This window comes from Grammomys surdaster, unplaced genomic scaffold, assembly GCF_004785775.1.
Source record: "Grammomys surdaster isolate TR1022 unplaced genomic scaffold, NIH_TR_1.0 126313, whole genome shotgun sequence".
NCBI lineage: Eukaryota > Metazoa > Chordata > Mammalia > Rodentia > Muridae > Grammomys > Grammomys surdaster.
Window position 1 is genome coordinate 7,739,578 of NW_021621113.1, and position 12,005 is coordinate 7,751,582.

At 42.1% G+C, this 12,005-nt stretch overlaps 1 protein-coding gene across 1 annotated transcript in view; it reads right to left on the minus strand.

The window, feature by feature from the left end:
• The window catches only part of Maco1 (macoilin 1), a 62,129-nt gene that overhangs the window by 41,567 nt on the left and 8,557 nt on the right, over positions 1 to 12,005 (minus strand). Inside the window, exons 2-3 of the mRNA XM_028759882.1 lie at positions 2,004 to 2,145; positions 452 to 578 (exon numbers count right to left, since the gene is read on the minus strand). Of these exons, the coding sequence (XP_028615715.1) occupies positions 452 to 578; positions 2,004 to 2,145 (269 nt within the window). The remainder of the gene's footprint in view (positions 1 to 451; positions 579 to 2,003; positions 2,146 to 12,005) is intronic.

Consider the following 12,005-nt stretch of genomic DNA (forward strand, 5'->3'; position numbering starts at 1 on the left):
AACCCCAGAACTCAGGAGGAGGGGCAAGGTAGGGTACACCTATAACCCCAGAACTCAGGAGGAGGGGCAAGGTAGGGTACACCTATAACCCCAGAACTCAGGAGGAGGTAAGGTAGGGTACACCTATAACCCCAGAACTCAGGAGGCAAAGGCAGGAGTATCGCTCTGAGTTCCAGGCTGGCCAGGCCTACACAGTCAGTTACAGAACAATCAGGATTACCTAGTAAGGCCCTGCCTCAAATAACCAAGTCTACAACCAAAGAACAAACAAAACCCCACAAAGCAACAAACCACAACCACAAGCCAAACAACATATTAAGATGTATTGGTACACAGAGAAACCCTGTCTCAAAAAAAAAAAAAAAAAGGGAAAAGGAACTTTAAAATATCAATCTAAATAATTCATTAACTTGCATCTAAAATTCCTAACTAAGAAGTCATTAAGACTCACCTGTGTGCCATACGTACTGGACCCATACATATGTGCTAGCAGCGAAAAAAAGCCATTGTATGGGAATGAAGAGGAGACATATGATATTTGAAGTGAATGCTACACAAACAAAAAATACTGAGAAGGCCTAAAGACAGGGAAAAAAAGCAAATTAAAAGCCACATTTCAGAATTTGTTATTTTCAAGTATGCTATTAAAAGCTTTGTTGAACAAAACTGCTGAATATAAAGCAATTTAACAAGAGGAAATTTCAAACACTCAGAATAGACCAGGGGGAAGCAGTGGTTATAAGCTTGCTTGAGCAGCACATACACTAAAAAGCAGTAGCTACTTCAACATTAAAGAGTGCTCTTGTTCATGGTTCTTAAGCCAAGGACATGAACTGGGCTGAAACTGAGGTTGGACCACCGTGAACTCATTGGGATTCTAAAGGCAGGTTTTACCTGAATGAACAAGAACTTTAACACTGAAAAGCTTCCTGTTTCCTCATAAACCATTCCTAAAGAGCTTCATTCTTAAAGCTTGCTGGAATGCAGATGAACCAAAATATTGGCAAGAAATATGCTGGTGGTAATATTAATAATGCTGCCTTCCTCTGGACACCACTGTTCATTACCACTAAGACATAAGCTTGAAGCCATCTTTTGGAAGCATGGATTTGCTCTGACCAAAGCGCCAGGCCTGGACTGGAGAGTTAGTTGTAGGGTGTAGCTATGGAACACAATAGAAATAACACGTAAGTCAAAAGAATAAGCTCAGGCTGTGTCCAGGCTCTAACTGGATAATTTAAAACCTGTGGTCTAGAGACTCCTCAAGTGGCCCTGAGATCCTTCCAAACAGAGAGCTCTAAAAACCAGAGCCTCCTTTCTATTTGATTTTTTGGGTAAATAGTTATTTTCAGTGACTTAATAAATAATTTTACTTTTTGTTTTATTTTCTCTTTTGTTTTTTCAATTGTTATTTATTTGATTGATTTTTATTGAGAACAGGGTCTCTGTATCCCTAGCTCACCTGACACTCACTCTGTAGACCAGGCTGGCTGGAACTCACAGAGATCCTCCTACTTCTGCCTCCTGGGTGCTGGGACTAAATAAAGGTGTGCCTTACCACCCCTGGCTTATTTTGTAACCTACACTAAAGGAAGCTCTTTGGAGTTCTCAAGAATTTTTAATTACTTAAAAGGAGTCTTGAGACCAATGAAAATCACTGCTTTGCCTCAATGACAACTTAGTTCCAGAGCACTCCAGGGCAATACTAGGCCACGATGAATCCTCCATCGGTACGCCCCTCTTGTCATCTTCCACCCAACCCTTCTCCCCACTCAAGCGGAGGAGGACAAAACAGAGCCATTCGTCAGTGGGCTTAGAACAGTCCAGTTTTAATCTACAGATCCAATTAACTCATCCCAAAACAGGTACTTCCATTGCTAACAGCTAATTTATTCCTAATAAAATCCATTTAAAACAGGTCAGTATCAGCCACCTTAGATATTCTCTTAATTAGAAGGGTAACTAAATCCCTCACAGTTGGAGAACATGCAATAGAAACATACCAGTCCCTGGTATCTGAAGGAATCATAGACGCTTCTGATGAAAAGCCAGAATGGCCACAGATATTCAAATCGGAACTCCAGGACAAAGTCGGCCAAGAGGACAAGTGCCCACACTACCAGGAATTTCAGGTATAGAAATGTACTGCAAAATACAAAAATAAGAGATTCAAGGTCATGCATGAAGAATCAGAAATAGGAATCTACCGTTTCTGCTTAAAATAGATAAAAATAACTTCATTTACCCTAAGCCCAATAGGATAAAGCTCAGAGAGCTACCTCTGGCCACCTGGATTGTAAAAAGGCTCCATCCCTCGGAGCCTCACAACTATCAAGACGACAGCCAAATGTGCATAGTTCCTTTTAAGACGGAAGAAAAACACCCGAATCTCACCACTATTTTTTAAGATGTGCTAAGTGACTGACTTTAAAATACTGCAACCCTCTCAGAATGACAGCCTTCAAGCTGTTCTTCCTTAGAAGAGAACGTCATGGCTAAAGTGTGCTGCTTCCTCACACTCCACGACTGCTTGAGAGTTGCAAATTTTTGCTACTCACCTCTGCATGCTTCAAAGATCTGTGCTTTTCTCTCTTCCTTTGCTTCTCTATACAGCACTCATGTGCACTGACCAAACAAAACGTAACTGACTTCCCAAAACTATGCCAAAGCTAACTCACAGGACAAGACACCAGTCACTCCCAAAGACTGAGGGCACAAAAATATCTTTTAAAGGGAAAATCTTCAAACATCCAGGACTTCGAGAAGAAAATGTGTCTTCTGAGTTCCCTCCTATTCATGTTAAATAGACCATGCTTTGAGAAGTCAGTTAGCATGCATATGTAACAACTGTACTGAGCTTAATAAGACAGTTCTTTTTAAAAAAAATTATCTTTCATATAATCTGAAACTCTATTTTCCAGTCATTAGTTGCACGAAGAGTTTACCTACTAATAAACCTCTATTTCTATATTCGAAATTCTGTCAATTCCAGAGCAGGACAAATTCGGTTATTGAAAAGGATTTCTAGGGCTGGAGAGATGGCTCAGCGGTTAAGAGCACTGACTGCTCTTCCAGAGGTCCTGAGTTCAAATCCCAGCAACCACATGGTAGCTCACAACCATCCGTAATGAGATTGGATGCCCTCTTCTGGTGTCTCTGAAGACAGAGACAGTGTGCTAATCAATAAAATAAATAAATCTTAAAAAAAAAAAAAAAAAAAAAAAAAAAAAAAAAAAAAAAAAAAGAAAAGAAAAGGATTTCTAGCCAGGCAGTGGTGTCGAACACCTTTAATCCCAGCCTTTGGGAGGCAGAGGCAGGTAGATTTCTGAGTTCCAGGACAGCCTGGGCTATAAAGAGAAACCCTGGGCTGGAGAGATGGCTCAGCAGTTAAGAGTACTGACTGATCTTCCAGAGGTCCTGAGTTCAAATCCCAGCAACCACATGGTGGCTCACAACCATCCATAATGAGATTGGATGCCCTCTTCTGGTGTGTCTGAAGACAGCTACAGTGTACTCATCAATAAAATAAATAAATATTTAAAAAAAAAAAAAAAGAGAAACCCTGTCTTGAGGAAAAAAAAAAAAAAAGATTTCTAAACCAGGAACAGTGGCATACACTTACAATCCCAGCACAAAGCTGGACCAGAAAAATCAAGAGTTTGAGGTCAGCCTGAGCTACACAGCAAGTTCCAACCACTCCTGGGCTAGAAAGATCCTAAACTAAAAATGTGAACTTTAAAAACTGATCATACATGAATACCTATGAAAATGTAACCAGCTGAATGAACTTCCACATTGTAGCGGAATGATTCCCAAGAGAAATGCACACTTGCCTCCAGATTCACAGGGGATATTACCACTGACCATTTTGATACTAGCAGCCAGCTACAAACCAAAAGTAAATTAACAGAGGAAAGAAAACCAATTTTAGAGTTCTACACCAAGTAATACTACTCAGCACTCACAGGAAATAAGCCATTCAGGAGAAAGCATAAAACTATCCCGGAAAAGCTAGGTAGAAACACACACAAAACTTCAGAAAGTTGTTAACTGATCTACAGAGCAAGAAAGCCCAGGAGCAGACAGAAAATGAAAAAGAGAAGAGTCAGGCATGGTGGCATGTCCCTTTAATCTCAGTACAGGCCAATCTCTATGAGTTCAAGGCCAGCCTGGTCTATGTAGAGAGACCCTGTCTCAAAATTTAAAAAGAAGCAATAGCTGGAGGCAGGAGATGATGAGTCAGACAAAGCCTAAGCACTCTGGCACTGGACAGGACATCTCACCAGAGACCTAACATTCGACCCGGTCAAAGGACTGCATCACATCTGGCTGCAGTGGTGAAAGGCTGACTGGTGTCTCCTGAGGCTAACCAGTTCACCCAAGCCCTGGACAGCCAGACAGGCAAGACAGCCTCCCAGCTGCTTGAGCTAACCCACAATACAGACCAAAGACAATACAGGCCACTGCCAGCCTAAGCTAAGAAGAAAACTGCTGACAAGAGGAACAAACATCCTTGATAAGAGACCACCTGCACTTTGAGTGGGCCCCAATATTGTCACTGTCTTGGTAGAAAACAGGAATGCTTAGCTGGGGGCAATTATACATTACAGACTCAATGGAACTAGTGGTTTTCCTGCCTTGTGTCCACAGGTGGAGGTCCCTTGCTGCATCGGGAGCAGGCAAGGTAGAGTATCTGGGCCACAGGAAGACACAGGTTAGGTCAAAGACAAAGACCCTGGCTGAGCTGGTGAAAGCTACCAGAGCCAATGATAACAACAGACATGATGAGATCTGTTGTCATTGGGAAAGTAATGTCCTAGGTCCAATCTCTGTGGCTCACACTGCCAAGTTGGAAAAAGTAAAGGACAAAGAACTGTCACCAACATGGGTTAACTGTACACTGCTGAGTTTTCTGTACATAAATGTAACTTACAAATTGCCCTTCAAGGGCTGAAAAGATGGCTCGGTAGTTGAGAGCACTTGTTTATGTAAAGGACCTGCGTGTGATTCCCAGCACCCACATGGCAGCTCACAACTGACCATAACTACAATTCTAGGGGATCCAACATCTTTTTCCGGCTTCTATGTACATGGTACAGACAAACATGCAAGCAAAACACTCATACACACAAAATGAAATATTAAAAATATTTAGTTGCTCTCTTTTTTTTGGGGGGGGGGGAGGATGATCCATGACAGGGTTTCTCTGTATAGCCCTGGCTGTCCTGGAACTGACTATGTAGACCAGGCTAGCCTTGAACTCAGATCTGCCTGCCTCTGCTCTTAAGTGCTGAGATTAAAGGCTTGCACCACCACTGCCTGGCTTTAGATGTTCTTTAAATTAAAAAAAAAAAAAAAAAAAAAGAAGCAAGGTTGGACCAGCAAATGGCACAGAAGCAAAAGAATAAAAACAGCTTATCCCTAAGTTTCACAGCAGAAGGAGAATGTTGTTCTCTGACTACTGGCAGGGAATAACCACTATAACCACTGCCCCTTCCTCTCTCTCACACACATATAATAATAATAATAATAATAATAATAATGTAAATAAAAAATAGAAATTGTAATCAAATTTTTTAAAAAGATTATTTTATATATGTGAGTACACTGTTGCTGTCTTCAGACACACCAGAAGAGGGCATCAAATCACATTATAGATTGTTGTGAGCCAGCCTGGTCTACAGAGCAAGTTTCAGGACAGCAAGGGTATACAAAGAAATCTGTCTCAAAAAAACAAAACAGAGAGAGGGGAGGGAGGGAGGCGGAGAGGAAGAGAGGGGAGAATATTCAGGTGTAGATTTGAGTTACCTTTTGACAGCTGGTTAAACAAAATACAGGTGAGTAGGCTGACCCAGCACTCCTATGAGAGTCTGTGGCACCCAGGAGTGAGTTTCTGGGTCACAGGGCTGGTGCATGTTTAAGGAACTGGAAGCCATTGAGTGTATGCATACTAGTGTATATAACATCAAAATATATTTTCATGCCTAATTTTTTGTGTGTGTGATGCTAGGGATGGACCCCAAGGTCTTCCACATGCTTTACAACCTTTAAAACATGGCCAAGAGACTAGCTTTCCTTTTTTAGTGTCTAAAACAGTTCTGGACCATAGGAAACATTTGAAGTCATTTATAATTCTAAGTAACTGTAGGACTTTTTTTTTTTTATTTAGCATTCATTTTCCATCATCAGTTGTGAATTTAAGGAGAGTGTAGGTTCTATCTTTAAATGGCCAGCAAAGGTGTAGTGCCATGAAACTGAAGATGGGACTTCAGATGGCATGGGACTGTTTGTGGACTTGGGCTTCTTGATTTCCACATCAGACTTTACCTAGAGACTTACTGCAAAACTCTCTGAAGTTCTAAGAATTAATGTTAGACGTTAACACTAGGGACCTGGAGAGATGGCTCAGTGATTGAGAACAATTTCTGCTCTTGCAGAGAGTTCAGTTCTCAGCATCCTCATGTCTGCTCACAACTACCAGAAACTCAGGTTTCAGAGGATGTGAGCACATCAACATAGAAATATTTCCGTTGCAAAGTAAATTTTTATAATATCATCATCAGGGGGCTGGAGAGATGGTTCAGTGGTTAAGAACACTGACTGCTCTTCCAGAGGTCCTGAGTTCAATTCCTAGCAACCACATGGTGGCTCACAACCATCTGTAATGGGATCCGATGCTCTCTTCTGGTGTGTCTGAAGACAGCTACAGTGTACTCAAATAAAATAAATAAATCTTAAAAGAAAAAAAAAAAGGCTTGTGCCACAACCACCAGCCTAAATCTATACTTGAGTTCTGGATCCTACCTCTCCTTGTCTTTCAATATAAGAAATTGAGTTTTATTCTTGTTTTTGTAATTTTGCTTTTAATTACATGTATATGCCTGTGTTTGAGTGCAGGTACGTGCATGTGAATACAATGTTTGAGAACACCAAGAGGACACTGGACTTCTTGGAGCTACAGGTATAGGCAACTGTGATCTGCCCAAAGTAGGTCTGGGAACCAAACTTGGGTCTCTCTCCAGCCCTGTTTTATTTTGCTTGTTTGCTGGAACAGTCTCATGTACTCATGAGTCCACGGTTGGTCTCCCACTCACATCACAGCCATGGATGACCCTGAACTTCTTGTCATTCTCTGCCTCCAATTCCCAAGTGCTATAATTATAGGTGTGCACCAGCACACTTAGTATATGATGTGCTGAAGACCTAAGTCAGGCTGATCTAACTGAGCTCCGGCCACATCCTGATAGAACCATCTCTGGAGCTGTCCCTGTGATCTGGCTGGATGAGTGTCATCATTATCCCCAGGTGGAAACCAACAGTACTACCAAATGCTCTCAGTCCAAAGGCACCTGAGGCATGGCAGAACACCACATTAGCTGGGAACACTGCTTCAATAACTGGGCAACACTGTCCATAGAACAGCAGCCTCAATAATTTCTGACATCCTAATCATTTAAAAGTAAGGCAGTAGAGAAATAGTCTTTGATTACTGTCTTTTTTTCCCCCCAATTCTGTAATTTCCAGCTGAGGGGTGGGGGTTCACTTTCAGAACTTTAATTTGATATTCCTTGACAATCACTTTTTGCCAAGTCTCAGTTTAGAAGTAAAGACAAAGTTAAATATGAATGGTAAACGATGCCACATCCTAGACTGTCCTCAGGTTCCCTTTTCAGAAAGGTCTCTTTTAAAATGTAGAGATGGGCTAATTAACAAAACTGACTTTCCCCCAGACCCAGTCTTGAATTCTACCAAGTTGCGTCAGCCTTCTGAGTTCTAGAGTTTTCGAAAGCTGCCTGGCTCAGTTGCCCTCAGCCTCACTACATCACCCCTCCCCCTCAAAAGGCAGCAGACAAAGCACACCTTACTAGTTCCTGTCCTTCAGTATGCTGAAGGTCCTGAGATTTCTGTCAAATTAAAGGAGATGCCATCCCAAGGGCATTTCAAGACACTTCTTTTCAACCATGAGGAGAAAATATGATTGAATACATTTTTACATACATAGCTCTTTATATAACTTATGGCTAATTTGATGATACTGTGATTCTCCAAACAACATTTACTTGCTAATAATTATAAAATGAGAGCCAGGCGGTGGTGGCGCACGCCTTTAATCCCAGCACTTGGGAGGCAGAGGCAGGCAGATTTCTGAGTTCGAGAGTTCGAGGCCAGCCTGGTCTACAGAGTGAGTTCCAGGACAGCCAGGGCTACACAGAGAAACCCTGTCTCGAAAAACCAAAAAAATAAAATATTATGAATAAAATTTAAAGCATAACTGCAAAATATTTTCTAAAATTATAACATTTTTGATAGCATCATATGCTTCTATTAAAGTTGCCAGTGAAATTAAGAAAAAAAAATATGCTATCACTTGGCTTAGGCATGGGGAATCTTTAAAACTAGAGCATAACTACAAGATTTTTCCCTCTCTCTAGTCCCACAAGTGTCCTTTACAGCCATTTCTCTGTGGCTCCACCTAGCAACATGCTCCGTCTATGGATTCACCATCTATAATTAGTGAGGAGGAGTGGTGAACATTCTTCCTTCCAGGAGCGGTGCACCTTCCACTGTCACTAGCTACTTGTCTGGAGTACACATAATTACCACAGGCTAGCCATCCATCCTCAGTCCCTAACCTTTTCCTTAGCCAAACTAACATTCTGCTGGTAGCCATCTGTCCCAATCCAGGCTTCCTTGTCTGCTCATAATGGCAACTATGAATCACCTTTCATTCTCAATGCATGGCATCTGTCCTGCCATACCCTTTGCCTTCTCTGTTACCAGCACTGCCAGAATGACTGGTCTACCCCTTCATCCGATTTACTGAAGTATCTCACTGGCCAGTTGTAACTGCAGCCTTGCTGTTCATTTACAGCACAGCAGTAAAAACCTTGTAGAAAAATCTTGTAGAAAAGAGGGAAAATCTTGTAGCAGTATATGTGTACTTTCTGGAAAAGTAGACTTCAGCACCCAGTCAGACCTTTTTAACCTAACCCTGTACTTTCTCAGCTTCCTGGCCTGTACATATGTTAACACTTGAGAAACACTGGCAGCATGGCATGGTGTCTCCTCTGGAACTCAGGTTGAAACTTCAACTTTAAATTCACCTATTGATGGTAGTTGGAGATGGAGCCTTAAACGTAACAGGGATTAGAAAAGGCCATTAGAGTGAGGCCTTAGTGAAGGCTCGTGGCTTCATAAACACAAGAGAAGCTGCAGAGTAGGCTAGCGTGAAGTGCACTTGCTGTTCCAGAAGAGGATGGCAGCTCCTTCCCATCACCCACATGGGTGGTTCACAGTCACCTCTAGCTCCAGGGGCACCTGCACTGCTTGCACAGACACATACATTATACTAATAAAATAAACCTTTAACAAAAGAGGAGGAAAGGCAGCAACAGGCAGGCACAGTGGCACATGCCTGTAATCATATACTCAGAAGGCCAAGGTAAGAGCTTGCATGTGCAAAAACAACCTGGAAACCCTATCAAGACCTCATCAAAGAAAGGAAAAGACACCTCTAGGAACTTAAGACGTTACATATTTATTTCTAGGCTAGGTGTAGTAGCAAATGCTTTTAACCCTAGCGTTCCAGAGACAGCTGAAGGAGCTCTGTGAGCTCAAGGGCAGCCTGGTCTACAGAGTGAGTTTCAGGACAGTCAGGGCTACACAGAGAAACCCTGGCTCAAAAACAAAAAACAAAAAACAAAAACAAGCAAAGAAAATTATACATTCACTTATATAACATTCATTTATATACTGAGACGGGATCTCTAGCCAGGCTGGTTCTCTAGCCTGAAATATATATAGCTGAGATCTCTAGCCCAGGCTGCTCTAATGCTTCCTATGTATCTGAGGACGATGTTAACTTCTTATCTTCCTGTTTCTACCTTCTTTTTTTCTTTTTTTTTCTTTTCTTTTCTTTTTTTTTTTGGTTTTTCAAGACAGGGTTTCTCTGTGTAGCCCTGGCTGTCCTGGAACTCTCTCTGTAGACCAGGCTAGCCTCGAACTCTCGAACTCAGAAATCCACCTGCCTCTGCCTCCCAAGTGCTGGGATTAAAGGCGTGCGCCACCACTGCCAGGCCCTTCTTTTTTTCATTAATTAATTTATTCACTTTACATCCCAGTCGTAACCCCCTACCCCTACCATGTCTACCTTCTCAGTGCTGGCATTGCAGGCATGTATCAGAGCCTGGCTTACGCAGTGCTAACAGTCAAGCCCAGAACTTCCTGAATGTCAGACAAGCACTCTACCAACTAAGCAACATCCCCAGGCCAAGAAACACATATCCAAATAAATTACAGTCTCAAGTATTCAGTTACACACACACACACACACACACAGATGGACAGACAGACAGAGAGACAGGCAGGCAACGTAGCCAGGCAGACTTAAGAAAGCTAGTTCATCACTGAGGCAAGAGGATGACAAGTTTTATCCCAACCCGATGGATTCAAAAAGAAAACCCAACCTACCCATACCTGCCGAAAAGAGAAATGAACTGAGACAAGAGATGGTCATGATCTTTCAGAAGCGACTGTCCACAAAGATAACCAGCTCTGCTCCAGACTGTTAACCAGCTTCATCGAGAAACACAGAAGCTGTCTGGAGTTAAGCATCCCATTTCCCCACCTAAGTAAACTACCCAAAGCACTTCTATTCCTGCTCATCCTCCAGCCCACAGCATAATCACCATTCCACTTCCTCAAAAGAGCTCCCATTCAGGGGGTGGGGCAACATGCCTTTAAGAGGCAGAGGCAAGCAGATCTCTGTGAGTTTTAAGGCCAGTGTGGCCTACAAAAAATGTTCCAGGCCAGCCATAACTACATAGTGAAGACCTGTCTCAAAAAAAAAGCAAAAAGCCAGGCGGTGGTGGCGCAGGCCTTTAATCCCAGCACTTGGGAGGCAGAGGCAGGTGGATTTCTGAGTTCAAGGCCAGCCTGGTCTACAAAGTGAGTTCCAGGACAGCCAGGGCTACACAGAGAAGCCCTGTCTCGAAAAACCAAAATGATGATTCCGAAGATCAAAAAAATATATATATATATATATATAAAGAAAATCACTAAAATAGACTTTTAAAAGTTTAGGGGTATGATACATCTAAAGAGCTGAACAGATCACAAAATTATCAAGAACGGATACTGTGACCTAATTCAAGCAGAGACTTTGAAATTCTAGAATTTCTGCTTCGAAAACACTTTTGGGGGGGGGGGGGGGGGGGTGCATGTTGCATGTGTGTGTGAAACCCTGTGCCCACATGGTGGCAGAGGAGGCCTGGTGTGCCGCTTTAGCTGCCTTACTGTCTTGAGACAGTCTTTCACTGAACCCACAGCAGTCAGTAAGCCCTGGTAAGCCTCCTGTCTCAAAACCCCCACAGCATTAGGGTTACAGGACCACCGTGACCACCCCTGGCTTTTATGCAGGTGAGAGTGCTTAAACTCAGGGCCTCAGGCTTACACAAGTACCTCTACCCACTGAGCAATAGCCTAACTGCTAAAACCCTTTGAACAGTAGGGAATTTTTATAGCATAAACTATATGGGGTTGGGGATAAAAAGAAAACAAGTGACATATAACACATAGCCTCTATAAAAAAAATTACTGAGGCAGCAACACACACAATAAAAATTTTAAATAATTTTACAATTGTGCTGATATTGTACAGTAGAAGCAATCTACTTACAGTAAATCTACTATTCCACAGACACAATGATCTACTTTATCACACCCTGCTTGCATCTATATCACACTTGTCAGTTTCATAAATGTGTGCCTATTAACTATCTCATTCTTTCCTAACTGTGATGTAGGCAGGACATTGTGTTTTACAGGAAAGAAACCTGAATAATAGGAAGGGAACTAACAGGTCAGGGCACTACTAAAAAAGTATAGAAAGCAGAAAACTGTTAATTCTGCATGGCTGTAGCTAAAATGAATACCAGAAAGACCTAGGTCAAAAGTGAGCGTATGGGGCTGGAGAGATGGCTCAGTGGTTAAGAGCACTGACTGCT